This window comes from Lissotriton helveticus, chromosome 3_1, assembly GCF_964261635.1.
Source record: "Lissotriton helveticus chromosome 3_1, aLisHel1.1, whole genome shotgun sequence".
In the NCBI taxonomy this organism is placed as follows: Eukaryota; Metazoa; Chordata; class Amphibia; order Caudata; family Salamandridae; genus Lissotriton; species Lissotriton helveticus.
Window position 1 is genome coordinate 981,290,854 of NC_136061.1, and position 21,810 is coordinate 981,312,663.

General features: G+C 48.5%; 1 protein-coding gene across 6 annotated transcripts in view; it reads right to left on the reverse strand.

The window, feature by feature from the left end:
• The window catches only part of PCNT (pericentrin), a 1,333,356-nt gene that overhangs the window by 826,555 nt on the left and 484,991 nt on the right, over positions 1-21,810 (reverse strand). For all 6 annotated transcript variants that reach the window (XM_078681435.1, XM_078681433.1, XM_078681434.1 and 3 more), the window contains 3 exons: positions 8,653-8,804; positions 7,384-7,586; positions 6,630-6,853 (listed from right to left, as the gene is read on the reverse strand). In XM_078681435.1, the coding sequence (XP_078537561.1) occupies positions 6,630-6,853; positions 7,384-7,586; positions 8,653-8,804 (579 nt within the window). The remainder of the gene's footprint in view (positions 1-6,629; positions 6,854-7,383; positions 7,587-8,652; positions 8,805-21,810) is intronic.

Here is a 21,810-nt window from a genome sequence, read left to right on the forward strand (position 1 = left end):
CAACCAAGATAGGTCACACATGCCAAGACGCACAGTAACACTGTACAGGAGTAAAGCAGTGGGGACCTTCGAGAATGCAGTGGGAAACAGATGTCTAAAAGGGGTAAACCTGGAGGCCATACAAACACCCAAGGTGCAGATGAAAAAGAACACCTGGTTCCTTTCAACAGATACATGGAATCACAAGCCTATAGAGAAAGCTAGCAAATGGAAACTGAAAGTCTGCAGACTGTCTCTTTAAGAGGCCATGGCACTGCAAGGATTAATCACCACCCTAAAAGGTCAAATAAATAGAACCAGGCTCGTACTGAAAAAAATCAGAAATGTGGTAAAACAATCGGAGAAATCGCAGTTCGTCCGGATGCATCTAAAAGAGAGAGCAAAAGCATAAACTTAGAGGCCAGGAGGTCAGAAAACAATGGACAGGAAGCTAGTAAAGCTAGGGATACCATCTCCGGTTTTTTCTTGGCCAGGCCCGAAAGCAAACTTCAACAGGAAAGTCAATCATGCTAAGGAACAATCCCAACTGTAGAGGGCTAAAAATGATACAAAACATATGCAACAAAACCATGGTGATTAGAGTGCCTGCGATCCCAAGGGTGAAACTGCAAGAGGAGAAAGGTGTGTAGGGGACAGAAGGCCGAAAAAGACAAGTCATCAAAGGTGAAAGTCACCAAACAAAGATGTTCATCATAGGGGTTCAAACCCAGGATCACCAAAGTATAGTCCAAAGCTGTTTTTAATATAAAATCAGGGCCTTCGGTGGTCATATCACTGAAAATACAAGATTTTAAAAAATATTGTCTATGGGTGCTCGTGGAATACAATTTCTATGGACTGGAATCTAGAGAATGCTAAAGTGAATCTGGTATTTTACTAACATCTGCTGGTCGTTTTCTATTGAGAAAGTTAAATAGAGGCAGTTGCCAGAAAAATAAAATAAATTAAGTCCCTCAGAAGAAAGCAATTCTGGTAGTTAATTGACGTCTGCTGGTTGTTTTCTATCAAGACAGTTAAAGAGAGGCAGTTGAACAGAAAAAAAAAAGTCCCTAAGCAGCTGCAGACTAGTCCTAGGTCTGATATATTTCTTTATTGTAGTATTATACTGCATCTTGTAACTTGGGTATTCTTAACGTGCACCCAACTCACTTTGCAACGATCGCCACCTCATACTTTTCTGGCTGTTCATTTGTGTCACTTGACGCATTAACCTTGTTGTTAGCACCTATATTTTTGCCTGCATTTCATCAGTATTACCAATGCAGAAAGTGAATCTGTCTCTCTAAGGCACATCAACAACAGAGAAAGGACTACTACCCCTGTACCCCTTTATGTTATCCCGGTGGCCATCTTTGACTAGTCCTCCACTGGGGCAGCCATCTTAGACTAGTCATCCACACCCACCGCCCATACCTAAGACCACTTAGGCTTACAGCCCCTCAACCTCACAAACCTCACAAACTCACCCACGTACACCCCCCCCCCCTCTCTTCTGCCTACGCCTCCTCCACCATGGAACGCACAGGCGAGCACACATACAAAATTAACTACACACCAGGGCTCTCCAAAAAAAACGCCAAACGCTACAAACACAACTTTCTGATGGCTCACCCTGAAACACCGTGTGTGGACACCTACTTCTCACAGATCAATGGAGCCACGAGCACTGATATCATCTTCCACACTCTGCGTAGAGCACAGTGGAGGAAAGCGCTCCTCTCCATTCTCACTAGCTCCACCACCAGTAAATCCGCTCACAGCCTGACGCTCTCTATCACGCCATCCCAAGTTTTCCCTGGCAGAGCCACCATCACCATCTACAACAACGGGATCATTCTATTCCAAGCCACAGATAGGAATCTTGACCGACTCGACCACCTGTTCCCTACCTTCCTAGATCACATCACCAAAATGCGGTCCCCCACTTCGCACACACCAAGATGCACCACACCCCCCAACTCCATCCCCCAATATAACCCACCCTGCCCATCTCACCAGCGGAATGACACACACCCAACCCATCCCCCCAGTGCTATAGTTAGTCAAACACCCAACGTAATCCCTCCACACCCCTCACTCACTGACGAAGATCGTCCCCCTTCCCACATCACACATACCCCCACCCTCCCCTCCACCCACTCCACACCTCTTACGAGTCTCGCTGAACCCACAACGGCCCGGAGCATATCTCCCCTCCTACGTGGCAGATGTCTCTCCCACCCTATCTCCCCCCCATTCTCACTCCTCACTTCCCCACCCTCCCAACCAGACACACAGAGCTCACCACCCCTCGCTTTTTAACATCCCCCCCTCTCTACCCTCCCATACTCAGCCCCCACTACCTTCCTGCCACCCCTATTGTCTTCAGTCTTCACTCATCCCACAACTCACCGGCGTCGCCTCCCAACGATGGCCTCGCCCTTACGTCCCAGCCTACCCCTTCCTCACCCACACCCACACCCCTCGCCCACATTCTCTCTCATCCATCGAATACCACCCCACTCACTATTACCGCAGAACACTCCACTGACACTTGCACACCCCACCCCCCTGTCCCCAGCTCGCCTTCCAGCTCCCTATTCAACAACCCACCCACGGCCCTCATCTCCAACGCTAGCCCCAACTCACAGCTCGACCTGATTTTAACAACCCTCCTACAAGTCAAAGACGAGCTCCACACCATCAAAGAACTTCTCCACACACACCCCAGACAACACCGACCTACAACCAACACCTCCGTATCCAACAAAGGCCACACCTTCCCCACAGGCCCTCGCATTCATCACGCTCCAGGGGTGAGACGGGTGGGCTCACACTCTCCGCGTTGGCCCACTATCCGCGACCGCAGCAACATACACCGCCCCCGTCGCGCTCATAACTCCCTGTCGGTTCATGACTTAGACACCCTCCTCCGCTCATTTGGCCCTGGCCCGGTAAAACACACATCGTCCTCACAACTCCCCATACCCACAATTCTCACAAATCCCATTAGGCACCCAACTCTAAGCAGCAGATGCTCCATCCCCAACAATCTCAGAAAAATACCCCTCGCTCTAGAACACTCGACCACCCTTCTCACCCCCAGACTCAAATGCATCCTACTCAACTGCAGATCGGCCCAGAGGCACTCCTCCAACATTGCAGATCTCGTCACATCAATGGATCTTGACCTAACCATTTTGACTGAAACGTGGTTAACGGAAGCCTCTACACCTATCATGGCCATACTAGTTCCCCCCAATTACCACATCATTAGACTCGACAGGACCGGCAAGACGGGCGGGGGAATCGCATGCATTTTCAGGAGCAACCTCTCCGTTGCTAAAATCACTTCCCCCTCCCTCACGTCTTGTGAACTCTTCTGTCTTGATATCTCCAGCGAGGGCAAACCAGTATGTGCTCTACATCTCATCTATCACCCGCCTGGGGACAACCTCATCTTCACCCAACAACTCATGGACACGATCTCATCCAACGCTGGTCGGCAGATCACGCAAATCTACCTGGGCGACTTCAATCTCCACTGGAACGATCAGAAAGACGCAGTGGTGAATAGTCTCAAAACTTTCCTTGACGCGTTTAACCTCACCCAAATATGCAACAGCCCAACACACGACAAAGGCTCCATACTTGATCTCATCATCGCCAACGAAGACTCCACCCAATTAGGGGCAATCCAACCTTGTGATTGGTCAGACCACCACATTATCACCTTCTTCATCAATGAAAAGGTTAAACCTATCACGGCTCAACCCACCAAATCTAAGATCTGGAAAAGGGACATGAAGAACCTTAACCCCAACTCCCTGCCTCCCCACCTCACCAATCGCCTCCTTCCCCCACCTGGCACCTCTGATGTTCAATCACTGACTGACCACTACCTCGACTCTATGAATTCAATAATCAATGAAGCCGCCCCACTTCAACTAAAGAGAGTCTCCACCAAGATCTCGAACACTTGGTATGATGGCAGACTCAATGAAGACAGGCGTGCTATGCGAATGGCAGAGCGCACATGGAGATCTGACCCCTCATCACGGCATCGCAAAATACTTAAGAGCAAGAGAAATGCCTACTTTAGGAAAATCAAGCGCGCGAAATCTGACTTCTTCAGCTGGACCAAGCAAAAAACAGACCAAGAAAGCTGTTCGAACTCGTCAAAACTCAAACCAAGACGCAACCCTTACTATCAAACGACACAACAAATGACATCCCACACTGTGAAGACTTTTCTGCTTTCTTTAAGCTAAAGACCGACAACATAAGGAGTGACCTCCTTATTGATGTAAGTCGATACCCGAGCCTCTTCAAAAGGCCCGACACCCAACCTAAAAATAACGCTTCCTGGTCGTCTTTCGACACCTACTCTGAAGAAGCAATACACAAACTGCTCGGCACCTTGAAGCCCTCTAATCACCTCACAGACCCACTACCTGCTAATGCTGTTAGAGACTTCACCCCCGTTCTCCTCCCACTCTGGACTAAAATCATTAACAGCTCCCTTCAGCAAGGTCTCATCCCAGACTCCCTCAAAGTGGGGCAAGTCACGCCCATACTCAAGAAACCTACAGCTGACCCGGCTGACTTAAACAACTACCGCCCTACCACCAATATCCCCACTCTGGCCAAGCTACTGGAAAAATGTGTGCAACTCCAACAAAACACATTGACCAGTTTGAACTCCTCGACCCTCATCAATCAGGCTTCCGAGCGAAACACAGCACGGAAACGGCCATGACACACATAATTGATGACGCCCTCCAAATCCTTGATCGCAATGACTCCTGCCTCCTCATCCTCCTGGACCTCTCCTCAGCATTCGACACGGTCAAACATGAGAATCTATTAGAGCTCCTAAATACCAGAATGGGCTTATCCGGGACTGTGCTCAAATGGTTCACTTCCTTCCTACACAACCGATCCCAGAAGTTCAAGATCAACAACATGCTGTCCTCACCTGTGCCAGTAGATTTAGGCGTCCCACAAGGATCTTCCCTCTCACCCACGCTGTTCAACCTCATCATGGAACCACTCGCTACCTTGCTCCAAGCATCCAATGTACACTTCCATATGTATGCCGATGACACTCAACTTTACCGAAAGGTACAATCCCCGGAAGATATCAAACTTCTGAACTGCACACTTAGAAACACCCAATCGTGGTTGGCCGACAATCACCTCAAACTAAATGCGTTGAAAACTGAGTTCCTCCTGATATCACCCCCTGCGAAAATTACCACCACCCAAATATGGCTCAATCACCTAACAGCACTCAATGTCCGACCCACCATCGTGGACTCTGCGAAATCCTTAGGTATCACACTTGACGCAAAGCTCAATATGCAACAGCACATTAGCAAAGCAACGAAAGGAGCTAACTTCCAAATCAACACTCTGAGGAAACTCAAACCCTTCCTCCCAGCCAAAGATTTCCTAACTACTGTACAAGCCCTAGTCATCCCCCGCATAGACTATGGAATTGTGGCCCTCAGTGGACTCCCTCAAGCAACAACCGCACCCCTAAGAGCCTCCTTGAATGCTGCCGCGAGACTCATTTCTGGCTCAAGGAAACACTCTCATATAACCCCTGACTTGAAATCCCTGAAATGGCTTCCCTTTGAAGCCAGAATACAACTGAAAATTGCTGTTATGACACACTCAGCCATACACCACAAGGCACCCAACTACCTCACTCAAAAGTTATCTATATCAGGAGGCTCGAGATCCAATAGAAGTACAAAAAGTCTGCTCCTGAAACCTCGCAGATTCCGTAAGGAAAAAACATACAAACGCTCCTTCTCAGGAATGGCACCCAGGATCTGGAATGCACTCCCTCCTGAAACGAGGCTTATCTCCTCCACTGCACTCTTCAAGAAAGAAGTGAAAGCCATCCTTATGGCCAAGTTCACCTGATCCTTACTGTTGCTGCTCAGAGACTTTGCACCGATTTCGTAACGTTGGATACCTAATGGTCCAATAACTTTATATTCATTTATTCATTATATTATATTCATATATTTGAGTGTTTACTGTTATCTCATGATCTCTATTGTAGCTAGATCAGACTCTGCACCGTCTTATATTATTGTCTATTTGAGTGTTTACTGTTATCTCATGATCTCTATTGTAGCTAGATCAAAGACTCTGCACCGCCTTATTTTACTGTCTATCTGAATGTTTACTTGTATCTTATTAGCACATGACTGTTATCCTATTATGCTACCGTTTACTATACTGTACCCAAGTATTATGTCTAGTCACCCTCCTGTTGCCCACTCCCCCCCTGTGAAGCGCTCTGATATCTGTAAAGATCTTGTTCGCGCTATATAAAACTTTGAATAAATAAAATAGATCTCCAGACCCACAAAGTACATACACACATATATATATATATATATACACACACATATATATACTAAAGTATATAAATCTATACTAAAGTATATACAAGAGGTCTCGAATGCTCGACCTAATAATCTAAGGCCCTTTAACTCGTAGTAATTGACGCATAAGCAGAAGCTCTACTGATCCAAAGCATCAGCCTGTGAAGAGGGAAGTTCTACGGATCCCGTGGAGCCGCAGAAGTGACCGCGGCGTCGCCCATGCTGCACTCCCCCCGTCTCGCTCACCTGCTTGGAGGAGTCCCGCACCAGCTCGAGCAGCCGCTCCACGGCAGTGCGCAGGCGCCGGCTGATCTTCAGGATCCGGCTCTCGCTCTCGGCCAGCAGCTCGGGGGTGCCGAAGAGGCTCTCGCAGAGGTGCTCCGAGAGCTCACAGCCCTCGTCCGTCAGGGTGGAAAGCTGGCTGTGGTCCGCCAAGGTCTCGCCGTCGGGACTTCCCGGCAGCCGTTCACCTGCAACAGAGTCCCAGAAAGTTACAAGGGCGCAGATTCCTCCTCATGTGAGGGAAATGAGCAGGTCAGTGAGGGGAGTTGGACGGCTCGGGGAAAAGGAAAGCTGTGAACAACATACTAGCGGCCCTGAAGGGAGCAGGACACTGATACACTAGGAAGTGATGCGATAATGAGGCACGGGACGAGAGGAGCAAGAAGAGACCTGAAGAGTGAAGCAATCATTTCTGACAAAACGATCGGACTTTGGGGATAGTGGGCACTGATTTTAATAGCCCCAATTGAATGTCCGCTACTAAATGCAACAAAGTCCAACAATCTCTTGCACTCGGATTGTTCATGGGACTAAACGTGAAACATGCGTCTGGCAAGAAGCTCAACAGACTTCATATGTTTCCATTAACAATGAGAAAATGACCTCAGACATCAATATCTAAGTATCTTGGTAGCAATGCAGACATAACTGGGTGCATCCATTTCCCCGTGTGCTGCTAAGGTTACCACTTAGTATGTGTAGAACATAGTGCTCTTACTGTTATCCTGCTCCACCTCTTCATCAGCACCTCCCAGGGATTCTCCCACATTCGCAGAGTCACTCCCGGCACCAGCGGACACCAAGCTGTCATCCAGGCACAAGCCAACCTTCCTACTGATCAGGTCCTCCGTTGCTATAGTGGATCTCACCATCTCAGTGAAGACCTTCATGACTCGCTGGTAAGAATCCTGCCACGACTTTCTGAGAGGAAGAACAAAGAGTTTGTTAGCTTCCGTCTAAATCATAGACAATAGGGACTGTAGAAAGGTGGATACGCAACAACTAGAGCACATGCTCCGTAGATCCCAGGAAAAGGCAACGTGTACATGGGGCCAATCGAGTCAACCAGGCCCAGTTTAATATGTGTAGGACAATGGATAGGTAGCATGAGAAGATTTTACAGGATAAAGCTAGTTCTGCTTCAGTGTCTGGAAGACAACACAGCATGACAGACCTAAATTCACACCGTCATCTGCTTATGACCACCACCGCTGGTCAAGAAACACACATACCTTCCAATGTTCCACACAAAGGCAGTTACACAAAAACGACTCAAGAGATCCGAGGTTTTGCAAGATGTTGGAAACCTGTGCTGGTGTCCCCTCAACATGCAGGTGAAAGTACTGCCATCCCTCTCGGCATTCAAGGAGGCACAAGTCTTTACACTCTTACCGCCCACCTGGAATTTAATGCATTCATGTAGTAACATACACCTCTGCCACGCCACATTCTTGCTACCTCTATTTAATCACAGCCAGGCTACTTCCAATGTTTAACCACTGGTAAATAGTGTTTCTGATAAAGAAGGTAATTTCATACGATTACAACTAATCCAATCAGCCCACATTGCTGGTGCAAAGGTGCTGGAAAAACCCCAGGCCGTTTGAAAAAAGAAATACAACCCACTAACTCCACAGACGTACAACGGCCCTGACTTCACTGTCCCGTCACAAATGGCGCTGCCCTTGATTTTCACAGACTATCATCCAAGTGAGAACAGACGATCACCCTACATAATACCACCCTCATGCTACTAGTACCCAAACTGTCTGTAAAACCATTGCACAAACAATTCGCACTCCCTGCACATTCATAGTCAAATCTGAACTGTAGCCATTGGTTAAAGACCTGTCTCTCACAGCAGAGATAATAGGTAGCATTCCAACACCATGTAAAGAGTACTATAACCCCAGCACCACTGAGCCAATCTCCTCGTAGCCCCAGAGGCGATTTAAATAGCTCTTCACAGCACTCAGAATGTACTAACTGGTTATTGTGAGCAGATTCCGCGTCGGATCTCAGCAGGGCGATCAAGACCTCACACTCTTGGTTCTCTCGGTCCCGTCTCTGCACCAGGGCCTCCAACTGAAGGTGAGATTCCTCCATCTTCTTGTTTAAAGAGGAGAGCTTCCCCTCCAGCTGTGAGAATCCAAATAAGGAGACAATAGATAAGAAACCAGTCATCGTGGGTTGTAGTAAACAAGACAGGATAGGGAACAAGGCCGCAAGTGATGCAGGGGTACAGAGGCTAGCACGTTTCTACAGCGCAGGGTAGTGGAGAGATTAAAGCACAAATCTCAAACCTCTCCGAAGTTTCAATGGAGTTCCGACTATGCCAAGCTAAAAGGGGATCTTGGTAAACATAGCAACAGCAACATTTCGATTTTGGGGAGGGAAGGAGACACATGCGGTTTAGGTTTTTTTCTAAAGAAAACTTCCTCTCAAAGTTGAGAATAAAGGCAGCACTGCCTTGGCAAAGAGTAGCGCACAGAGACAAAAACTCCACACTGAGTAGATTCAGAGCAACAGCAACTATGCCAACTCCCCTCCCCTCCAGCAAGGCTTTTTTTGCGCGGCATCCCTTTCAGAGCTGCTTGAAAGTGTACACACAAGCATTCACAGGCTGCTCTGAAGCTTCAGCTTGCACATCAATGGTTTAGGCAACTTGCACGAGATGAAATGTTAGCTAATTTCAGTTTGAGGTCCCAGTGGTGTGGCAGACTATTCTTCCACAGACATTTGCTCTCAAATCCTCTGCCACTTCAGAACTGCAAGCTTTTCAGAGAATGACCTTTAATTCTTTCCCTCTCTCGGGGGGACGTCTCACCTTTGAGCCAGCAGTGCTTGTGCTCTCGGAGGATTAGTACACAGGTGCGCACACTCGCCAGCTTCTCGGAGAGCTCTTCACGTTCTCAATCTTTAACTCCCACGGCACGGACTACCCTGGGCACACCTGCTTAACGCACTGGCATTGTCAAGGCAACAGCGTGGGCCATGTAAACACACAGCTATCCGCTTTCCTACCACAGACACAGGGAGGGAGTGTGGGCCGATACTTCCTTGCCAACTTACTCTTTGCTGAATGCTGATCCCGCTGACAGCAGAATAATTATCATTTATTCAGTCAGGAAAACATAACAAAACAATTTCAGTATTTGGAAAGACCCCATTACTTAAACCTGGGCGGCAGCCATTAGATGAAGCAAGCAAGATTCTAAATTATGAATTAGGGCACACAGCATGCTTGCTAAAAGGAATAGGAACCAGACAATTCATAGTCAAAAATAGTTCAGAACACAAGTCTTGGCAGTACATAATCAAACAGACTTAAAATGAAGTTAGCAACCGCTGAATGAAAGCGCTGGAGATTGTGCTAAATAAAGCATTCTACGCCCAGTTTATCAAAAATACTCAGTAAATAAACAAGAGTTCTCTTCTGTTATCTCTTCCCATTGTTAATCCAAACAAGCTGGCATGAACAAAAATCCTGCCATAGTCAATATGCACAGCTCAATGGTATTTGTTAAATAGGATTTAGACTGCAGCAAAACCAATCAAGATACTAAAAGCGGTAAAATATCCAAAATAAAGAAAGAACCCTTACATTGCCTGCTCGGGCTACAGCTGTATTTTGTGGCTTACAAACAAGAGTGCACCAGTTGCTTTGGCGTTCAAGATGGTTTCAAGACGTTCCTGATGGGCATATTACCTTTTCAAACATCTTTGGCCTTCAGTGACCACCAACAATTTCCAAAGTGTTTCATGCTGGGGATAACTACTAGACGTTATGGGTGGGAGAGTTACAAAATGTATTAGGCATAAAGATGGCTCCATGCCATCTGGATACCACTTTTCCATCCCCGGACTTAGCTTTTACATATCAGTGCATCCGGTGAGCTGAAATCTTGGTTAATTTTGATTGAGTCAAATGGACCAACACATCTGATAACAATGATAAGTAAAAGCAAAGTCTAGCAATGGAAAAGCAGTGACATGGAGCCATCTGGTCACCGTAAAAACTTAATCTAAATCACTGGTACCTTTGTGATAATAATGAAATATGAACTGAAGATCTCAACATAGGATCACAGAACTTTAACAAAAAAAAACTCTAAATGGAAAGTAGACACAATTTCATTTTCCTCACTTTCAAAATAAAACTCAACAAATAAGATATTTAACTTCAGTAATCATCTTTTGAGTAGATATAATCATCTCCCTGTAAGTTCCTCACCTCTTGAATCACTCCAGGGACCAGGTGGAGCCAGAACCTTTGCAATAGCTCTTCTGTGCAAAAAGGTACCCACCCTCCCCCACCTCAGCACACCTATTTCAAATTGCAGTCCCTTCTTCATGCCCTCTGAGAAGCAGAGGAGACAGTCAAGATTTCCAGAAGTTGCAGTGCATCTATGACCAGTCCTCAATTTGGGGCGATGGGATGGATTGTGAGGAATCTACAGGTAGACCAAGTATCCACCAAAAAGATAGTTGCAGAAGGAAAGCAACTTATTCTGATTGACTCTTAACTGATTGATGCATGAATCAATAAGCAGTACCCCAAACACGATGTCCTGCAGCAAAGATCTGACTAAAAATCGATACCTGCAACCTTCAAAGTCCATACTCAAGGTATGGGCCGAAGTCCGCTTTGTCAGCAGACATGCCCAGAACAGAAACCTCTGGAAACTGCAGAGGATAGGACCTTCGCCCTGGTGGAATGGCCACGAGTGATTTTACGACGCTCCTCAGCAAGAATGTAGCAGGTCATGATGCACAGCACCAACCAGGAGAAATAGCTTGTTTCTGAATTGTGATACAATTTTTGATCCAATCATTGCCCTATAGTTGATATCATCAATACAGTGCCAGGAAGCTCAGTCTCTCCTCATCATTGGTGGGATGAGGAGGCGGGCAGAAAGTTGTTAGAGTAATACCGGTTTCCAACATTAAACGGGGAGAAGCCTTTTGACAAAAGGGAGACCTGGTTCTAAGAACCAGCTTATCTGGAAATTTGTGATGAAAGGAGGATATAGAGAAAGCTGAAGCTCACCAAAATGCTGACGGGAGGACAGCTGTGCATATGCTCAAATCAGGAACGTGAGCACCAAGTTAATGTCCCAGTGAGGGAAAATTTAAGTGAGAAAACAAATGGAGCAACTCTTTCAGAAAATACTTAACTATAGTAGGCAAATAATGATTGTTGGTCTGGTGGACTAAGAAAAGCCAAAAGGGCCGACAAATAGCTCTTAAAATGGTCAACAAGAAAGCCTTCAATGCTAAATAATCAAAACGCAATTCAGAACATTAAGAATGCCAACTTCCGTCTTGGCGCACAAAGAAATAAATGGGACCAATGCTCAGAAAACGAGTTTGAGCTATTAACATTGCAAATAACAATGCCTTTTATTTTTGTTTTTAAAACATAAATAAAAGGCAGTGTCATTTACAATGCCAATAGCTTAAACATGCGTTAATGTGAGACCTATTGCATTGCAAATGCTTGTTTCCCTACTCGGAGAGAAACCTTCCCCAAAGAGCCGCCCTTTAAGACCAGATCCCCATGAGGGTAGGGGGGAGAGACGACAGCGCTAACAGTGCTCAGAGCGGACAGTGCAAGTGTCCCTCTGTGAGTATGGGGTAAACATTAAACAAAGGGTATTGTATGTTGAATGTGCGGGGGGGCACAGTCTGTGCAGTAGGGTCTCTTACCTGTTCCAGTGCAACAAGTAGATTCCTCTCCCGTTGGCTCCACCCATACTGAGACATTGTGGCATACTCCTGGGTCAGGTGACTGGCCCGTGGTGACGTCACGCCGAAACCTAGCGTAGGCACTGGCTTAATTGTACAGTAAAGGCTTCCAGTTTTTTCCCATCCTGTCGGCTCACAGCAGGCTAGTTAGATCTTGCACAACCACTTTCATGTGTAGCTTTCTCGGGGATAAAAAAGTAATGAGCTTCTCATGTAATATTGAGCCTTGAAAATCGAATACTAAATGTCAGATGCCAATGCGAATAAAATATAATGTTAGAGAAGCCATGTCTGTATTTGTGGCCGACTCGGTTATAGTTTAGTGGCCTCATTTCAAGTGCGAGGTGTTAAGTCTACTTACTCCTGGCTTTGTAACAAGTCATTAGCTTGGGAAGCTATGAAGCCCACGCTTCGTGGGGTAGACATAGCGTGGTGCGCGGCGGCTCGCCGCCGACACAGGGAGGCCATAGTTGCAGCGGCGGCGCGTGTAGAGGTCCTCGAGAGGCGGTGCCAAGGGGAGGGAGGTGGCGAAGCTGTGCGGTTAGTCCTGCAGGCGCAACAGACCTATGCATATGTATTGCTTGATGAAGCTCGACAGGCATGGCTCGCCACCCGCAGTAGAATTTATCAATGGGGGGACAAGTCGTGCACTATGCTCCATCGACTGTCAGAATACCATGCAGCCGATTACGCTGCCTGGACTCACAGATGATGCTGGAGTTACTATGTCGGATCCGGTAGAACTGGCGGCTAGCTTCGCGCGATACTACGCGGAACTTTATGCGCCGCAGGACTGCCTCCCAGCCGAAGCAGCGGACAAGTTTATTGCTGACCTGCACCCGAGGGCTGTCTCTGACGAGGCGCGGGCGATCTTGGACCTTCCTATTACAGGGGAGGAGTTGGGAGACGCACTGGCGCAACTCAACACGGGAAAGGCGCCCGGGCCGAGTGGCTTCCCGTGCGAATTCTACAATTAGTTCCAGCTCCAACTGGGGACTCACTACAAGGCGGTCCTGGAGGCTGCGCGCGAGTTGGGTCGGTTGCCCGCTGATTGGCGACATGCTGAGGTGGTGGTGTTCCAGAAACCGGGTAGGCCGCCTGCTAAGCACGACTCGTATCGCCCCATATCGCTGCTTAACATAGAGGCTAAACTACTGGCAAAAGTGCTGGTGAACCGGCTTCTCCCCTATGTAGCGGATCTAGTTCATCCGGACCAGGCAGGCTTTATGCCGCACAGGGCGACGCGACACAATGTTAGACGGGCACAGACAGCCATAGATGCGATGGGGGCCACGGGTGAGCGGGCGGCCCTGTTGCTAACAGATATAGATAGGGCGTTCAACTCCGTGAGTTGGGCCTACTTGTTTGCGCTCCTGCCTCACCTTAATCTGGGCCTAGTCTTTATCTCATATGTTCGGCTGCTCTACACTGACATCATGGCAGCTGTGCGGGTCTCGGGTGCTGTGTCCGCGCGGTTTCCAATCAGACGGGGGACCCGTCAGGGCTGCTTACTGTCCCCTTACCTGTTTGCGCTAGCTATGGAACCCCTTGCCTCCTGGGTGCGCATTGATGCGCAGTTGCAAGGTTTCAGATGGGACGGGGGACGCACTGGTAGGATTGCGCTGTATGCGGACGACTTCCTATTCTTCCTTACAGACCTGGATAGGTCAGGCCCGCGGGTATTAGAAATTATACGCATCTTCGGAGAAGTCTCGGGTCTGTACCTTAACCCGCGTAAGTCCACCCTATGGGTATTGGGCAATGGGACGCGAGCGGGCCACTGGGCGTCTGCCCTGAAGGTGGCGGTTGGAGGCCTGTTGTACCTGGGTGTGTTCTTGTCCGAATCTGCGTCGATTTCTTGGGAGCGAAATGTGGTGCCGGTCTGGGATAAAGTTCAGTCGGACCTTAAAACATGGGCGCGGATGCCCCTTACTATCTTTGGCAGGTCTGCGATATTTAAGCTGGTTGCACTTCCGCGCCTTTTATATCAGCTACAGAATCACCCACATCCGATTGCACCCCAGTGGTTTCGGCAGGTTAACTCGGCATTAGGACGCTTCTTATGGGCTGGGGGCGCCGCCAGAGTGGCGCTGCGTACGTGTTTTCTATCCACTTACTGTAGCGAGCTTGCGACATCGGACATACTGTCCTACTACCAGGCCTCCCACTTGTTAGTCCTAAACGAATGGTGGTATGGAGATAGAGGGGACCCAGCATACGCCTTGGAGCGCCTGCTGATGGGAGGCCACACTTTGCATACGATTCTCTACTCGGCCAGACTGCGGCGGCGGCTGCCCTGTGCCACACAGGTGGTATTACGATATGGCGACAAGCGCTGCGCCGCATGGGTTGGTGGGGCAGACTGACGGCCGAGACCCCACTGTGGCATAATGGGCAACTCCCCGCATTGGCCACGCTGTCGGGGTTTGACGGATGGGATTCAATTGGGATCTCATCGCTAGGACATGTTGTGTCCGGCACGGCACTCAAGTCGTTTCAGGAGCTCAGAGTTGAGTATCATATGCCCAACACCCAATTTTTTAAATATCTTCAGCTCCGCCACGCGCTTGGACCTAGTTTGGTGGGCTTGGAGTCGCTGCCGGAGTTCAGCCCTCTAGAGGCGAAGGTTTTTATGGGAGACCTAGGCGATAAGAAAGTGTCCCGCATATACCAAACATTGGTCATTCACTGCTCCTCCTCCCTCCTTAAACTGAAGGAGGCCTGGGAGCGGGACATTGGCCCACTAGATGAGGATGATTGGAGGGAGGCTCTGGAGTCCCCGCGGGGTGCAGCTATAGCGGTGCGCCTGCGACTGATTCAGTTCAAATATCTACATAGGGCCTACTATACGCGAGAGCGATTGTGGAAGGCGAGCTTGATTGGGTCCCAGGAGTGTTTGCGATGTGGTACTGAAACGGGTACGCTGCTGCATACTGTGTGGTCCTGTACTGGTCTGTCCCGGTTCTGGCGGGGTGTATGGAGCTGTCTGTCGGAGGTACTGGGATGGGATCTTCCCCAGACTCATCGTCTGGCCCTTCTCCACATTCTAGAGGGTGTTGGGGGAAACATTTACAAGCGTCATCTGTTGCTGCTGGGCCTTGTCGTTGCCAAGCGGGACTTGGCGCAGGCCTGGAAGAGTGAGCGGGCTCCCCCGTTGAGTGCTTGGAAGGCAGGGATTGATTGTTGCATGGGGTTGGAGCGCCCGGTGTTTGAAGCAAGAGGGTGCCCCCGTAAACATTTCAAGATCTGGAAGAGGTGGGCGGAATATAGGGGTTTGACACTGGATCCCCCGGTGGAACCGGACGACGGAGAAACAGATTCGATGGACGGGCAGCAGGCCTGAGGCGACACTGGCTCTCTTACTGGATACGACCGATTACTGGTGACCGGCGATGATCACGTGCACGGGGTTAGGGAGGGATAAGGGGTGGGTAGTGGGTTCGTTGGGGGGTGCTGGGTGGTGGAGGGGACGGGTGGGGCTGTTTCTGATTGGGCTTGCATTTTGCTCCTGTATGCTTAACATTGTGGCAGGATTCTCCTGAATGTGGAGGACTGCATTTCTGCTTTACCTGATCTATAAAATCAATAAAAGTTTGTTGTGAAAAAAAAAAAAAATGAATACATGGTTACTCGCTAACCGCCTGATTACGGTGATCAGTGATCTGATTCATCCGGACCAGTCGGGCTTTATCCCACATCGTAACACGGCATTGAATTTGCGGCATTTGCATGGTGTTCTTGCAAGGGCAGCGACATGGAGTGAACCGGCCATCTTGGCGTCCTTGGATGCCACGATGGCCTTCGACACAATCGAATGGCCGTATCTTTGGGCCACACTCCCCAAGTTCGGTTTCGGCGCTGGCTTTATTAGTTGGGTTAAACTCTTGTACGAGACGCCACTGGCGCAGGTAGTGGTTAATGGTCGGGTCTCCATGCCCTTAGCTCTTGGGAGGGGCACGCGGCAGGGTTGTCCGTTATCCCCGCTTCTTTTTGCTCTTGCGTTGGAGCCACTCGCTGCTTGGCTACGGTGGGAACCCTCTATGACGGGTATATATTGGACTCCGGAATTTGAAGATCGTATTTCATTGTACGCGGATGATATTTTATTATACCTCACGTCTCCCCAAAAATCGCTTAATGTGTTGTTCGACGTGCTTAACTCCTTCCGGAAGAACTCGGGCCTTGTTATCAACTGGTCAAAATCCTATATTTATGTGCTCGCGGGTGGTGTCCCCCTTCTGCCGCGGGGATGCCCCATCCAGGTGTCGCAGTCTGGTTTTAAATACTTGGGTGTGTTTATCTCGCTGGACCCTGCGGTTCGCTACGAACGTAATCTACTCCCCCCCCCCACTCCAACGTTTGCGTTCGGATGTAGTGAGCTGGCGTAAATTACCGTTTTCTCCGCTGTGGCGTGCAGCCCTTTTTAAAATGATGTCCTTACCGCGATTTCTATATGCAATCCAGAACAGTTTTGGTGTGATTCCGTCGAAGTACTTCCGAGAGGTAGAATCCTTGCAGAGGCAATTGATATGGGACGGACGTACGCGCATTGCTCTTCCAAAGTTAACGCTTCCCTGGTATGATGGCGGCATAGCACTTCCGGATATTCGAAGGTATTATTGGGCTTCCCAACTTGCTGCCATCAACCATGGGATGTATGGTCCAGCGCGGAATGCAGCGTTTGAAATGGATAGGTGGCTGCTACCGGGTGGTGACTATAACAGGGCGCTTTATTCGGGATCCTCCCGTCTACAACTCAGGACCTACCGCTATAGCCGTGCGTGTATGGCATAGCGCGAATGCGGCTATGGGCTGGAGAGATAGATTAACCCGTGCAACTCCGCTTTATGCCTCCGCAAAATTGGGGTGTCTGTGGAAGACGAAGGGGTTTGACAAATGGGATACGATCGGTATTAGTAAAGTACGTGATCTCTGGGTTAAGGGCGGGGTAAAGACCTTTTCCGACTTGCAAGTGGAATATCAGCTGAGTGATAGGGAATTCTTTCGTTATGTTCAAATAAGTCATGCCTTGAATTCAGTTTTTCCTGTGGGTAGTGACGTTCCGGAATCCTCCCCCCTCGAAGACCGTATATTGGATGGTCATGTGCCGGATAGTACCATTTCATTGTTATATAAAAAGATGATTAATGACCGGTCGAGTTTGCTTGACTGCCTTAGGGACACCTGGATTGCTGATGGTATTGAATTAGACGACGAGGACTGGCAATCCGCGATCTCCTCTCCCAGGGAGGTTGCGAATCCGGCCCGCCTCCGCCTGGTCCAGCTCAAGATTCTCCATCGAATCTATGTCACCGGCCCCCGCCTGATCCATATGGGCTATTCCGCGGATGGCTTATGTAGGCGTGGTTGTGGTCTCCTTGGCACCTTTCTTCATATAATTTGGGAATGCCCTGAGGTGGTGCGTTTTTGGAACCGTATACATGATGTTATGAGTGAGGTAACGGGTATTGTGATGATGCCAGAAGCCCGGCAATGTCTATTGAATGTATGGGGACCGAATGATTATGATGTGTCACAGCTTCTATGGGCGACTCTTGCCAATATGATAGCCAAACGAGATATTGCACAATTATGGGGGTCCCAGAGGCCCCCTACAGTGACTGCCTGGAAAGAGAGTATGGACTGGTGCATGTTCAGAGAGAAAACGGTGTATGTGGCGAGAGGTAGACCCAGAAAATGGGGGGAAATTTGGAACCAGTGGAACTCGTACCGGGGAGATATATGTACGCCCCCCACTCACAGAGAACTCTAGTCCTCCCCAATCGCCCTGACCCGGCATTCCTGCTATGATGTGATGTATCTTATTGTTGTTAGGCAATTCTCACCTCCAGCCCCCTTACCTGTAATCGACTAATTTTGTCTTCTGTTATAGTGTATCTCCCGTCCTCCTTGAGCACATGCCTAATGGTTGCACTATTGTTATATTGCCTTGTTTGCTTGTTGATGTTTTATTATAATAAAAAGTAAAAAAAAAAAAATGAATACATGAATTGTATATACTAGTATGCAAAGAGCTGTCTGAGAAGAAACCTGGACTGGCTGAAACAGTACCACATACAAAGGGCGTCTATTTATAGTTTTTATTTAGAAAGTTATTGCTGTTTCTATGTTCCTATTTACACTTGAAAGAGCTCCATGAATTGAGTGGAACATATCGGTATTACAATAATTCAAATCACGCGAGTCACGGAGAGAACGTAGCAGAACGCCAGTCACAGAGAGAACGTAGCAGTGAGAGTTTTAAAAAAATGAATAAATAGATCATCGGCAGTTTCTTTAGATGTCACTCTAGGAATGTGAGCTCTAAAGGAACAAAGCCATCACGTTAATATGGTCACTAGTGTGTCACAAGTGCAGCGGGGGCATTGCTTGAGCGCGCGAAAGTGAAAGCGCTGTGGGAGCACGCAAGACGCCGTGAGCATGCACATCGGCTGTCCGGGCAAGTGCACATCTCCTGTCCCCCTTCAGACGCAAAACCCACAACAATATATCTCGCCAAGGTGAGCAGCGCACGCACTGCGTCGCTAGGCGAGACCTAAAAAGAGAGGACTAACAGAAGAATACGGACCCAACCAATGGATGGTAGAATAATGCATCATTTCATTTTGATTGATGGCCATCTTTTTTTGCTGTATAGTCCAGATTTCTGTTGTGATGTAGGCTATTCTTTTCATGGTGGCTTCTTCATTCTTCCAACTTGCTTTTACCACTGCTGCTCTTAAAGCACTCATTACAGCTTTGAAATTAAGACTGACCCCTTTATCACGTATTTGAGGTTGATGGTGCCCCTTAATTGCTTACTTTCATTGGTGCTTAAGACATTGACAATGGATCATGGTGTAAAGCAACTGAGCTGTGTTTTTTTTTTGGGGGTGTAGGGTTCTGTGAAGAAGTGGTTGAAGTTGGTCATAGACTTTGTAGCTTGTTTATTTACAGGAAATTCCAGCACTTTGTATTCCGGGATGGCCCCCAGTTTCTTTTGTAGCCCTCGAGAGCGTGGCACAATTGGAAGTAGCTATAGAATTGAGGAGTGAAAATGAACTCTGCTGCCAGTTCCTGAAATGACTAATGTGCCCCTCCCTCCAGACATATGTGTTGAGACACCAATAAGGTTTCAAAGATGAAACCCTAACAGGCCCGCCATTTCTGCCATCCACGTCCTATGCCACAGGGAAGTCTCCCTGTAAGGGTTCCATACCATTTCATGCGGCGAAGAGCAGCGTAGAGGGGCCTGTGTGTTCCATGGTAATGAACCCGGGGTGTCCTGCTGTACAGCAAAGAGAGTAGACTATATGGGTGTAGCAAGTTCAGTTCCAGTTTATGGGCTGGGTCCCCTCCATCAGCTCGGAACCAATCGTTGATACTGACCAACTGCAAAGCCAAATATTATAGCCTGATATCTGCCCATACGTAACCCTGCCTCAAATGGGGAGAACCGGCACTTCTTGAAGGACACTCTGGGTGTTTACCCACCCATAGGAAATTGATGATATGCACCTGCAAGTCGATAGTTTGGCGGTAGTGTATGAGGGTAGTGCTGCAGTACATACAGAAAATGAGGGAGAGAAACCATCTAAGAGAGGGCCCCACGGCATGCTATGGAGAGCACTCCTCTGTCACTCCGTGCCCTGGCCATCAACGGGACTATGTTACGGTTCCAGTCGCTCGACCTAGGAAGGGCATCTGTCATGACCAAATAGCTGAAAGTGCCGTCCTCCATCCGCAATAGAGGATCAACCTACTCACGGTCCAGCACCCCTGGAATACGTAACAAGGTCGACTTACCCCAGTTGACTTCGATCCCAGAGGCCTCCCCGTACAGCTCAAATATTTTGTGAGCCTCAGTAGGGGGTTGCTAGGTCTCTGAATGAAGAGCATGTCCGCCTACAACGAAACATGACCTCCCCACTGACTGACCTGAGCTCACAAATCGGTATACTGTAATGACGCCCACCATTGGAAAAGGGGGCAATACACATTTTGCGGAGGACCGCCAAAAGATAAGGCTAATGCACCATATTGAATGTCCATTCGATATCAGCGATAAGGGGTGCCGAGTCACCCGACAGCTCCTCCGAATAAGCAAGCACCAAATGTAAATGACGCAAGCAGTGCCAAATGCCCCTGCCTGGCATAAAGCTTTTTTGGTACTCGTGTACCATGTACTACTGATTGTATGACCCACACTCTGGATTTATTAGCCTTCAAAATACCCATAATTGTCGTGCCTTGAAGGTCTGGGGGAGCCTCACACTCGTGTGTGCGTCCGGAAATACAAGGCAAATTCCAACGCTATGAGGTTGGACACCCTTTGTGTCTCGCCCTCCGTAGGTAGGCTAGCACTCTGCATGGGTGGTTTGCCGTTGCCAGCCAGTAAATCAGCTTACCTTCCCTATCTCACACAACCTGCCCTGGGAGTGAAGCCAGCTTAGTTTAGCTGAGTATAAGAGTTTGTGGCGAAGCTTCAGGCGAGTCTGGGCTAGCGCATTTCTTTTTTCCACACTTGAGGTGGTAGCCGATGGCAGGGAGGGCGGTAGGGGGTGTTAAAAAAAAAAACAAGAAACAAAAGAACTGGAAAGTACTCACATCCGGAACTAGACCACTGGGAATATCTGAGGTACTCGCATCTGTCACCAAACAATCTGAAATTTCTGAACACACGTCACCTGGAGATCTCCGTTCATCTCAGACCAGAACAAGCACAGGACGACCACAAGTGTCTTAACTACACTTATCTCACACATGAAACATGAGAACCTTGAACCATTCACACCAAAAGTGAGACAGCTTGAGATCCCTGAACAGCTCACGCCTAACCTGGGACATCATGAGACCTCTCAGGTACTCACACCAGAAATGAGAAAACTTGATATATCAGAGGTACTCGCAATACAATATTTCTGCAACACTCACAATTAACACTCAAACATGGACACCAGTACACAAATGACAAAACGACAAAATTACCGACCAGGTGCCAGGATTTTCGGCGGCTGTACCAGCGGCACCCGGTGGAGCGGTCCGCCTCGTAGCCCACCAGAGGGGTGCAGATGCCATCGTCCACCTGGTCCAGGAGCAGCAGGACTCCCGGGTAGGTGGTGTTGAAGCCCAGCACCGAGTGGTAGTAGAGCAGAAAGTAGGTGAACCACATTGAAGTGCACAGGTCGTTCAGGAAGTGGCCGGTGCAGTAACTCAGCTGCTGCTGCAGCGGCATGGACTCCTGGTCCGCCATTGTCTGGTCTGTGCCAGCTGGGGGCCGTCACACCAGCAGGAAGGTGGTCATGTGAGGGGCGCTTACAGGAAGGGACTGGCTTTTAGCTATTTTCCCCTCCTTATTAATTTTTATTTATTATAACGTGCCTCTCATGTCAACTCT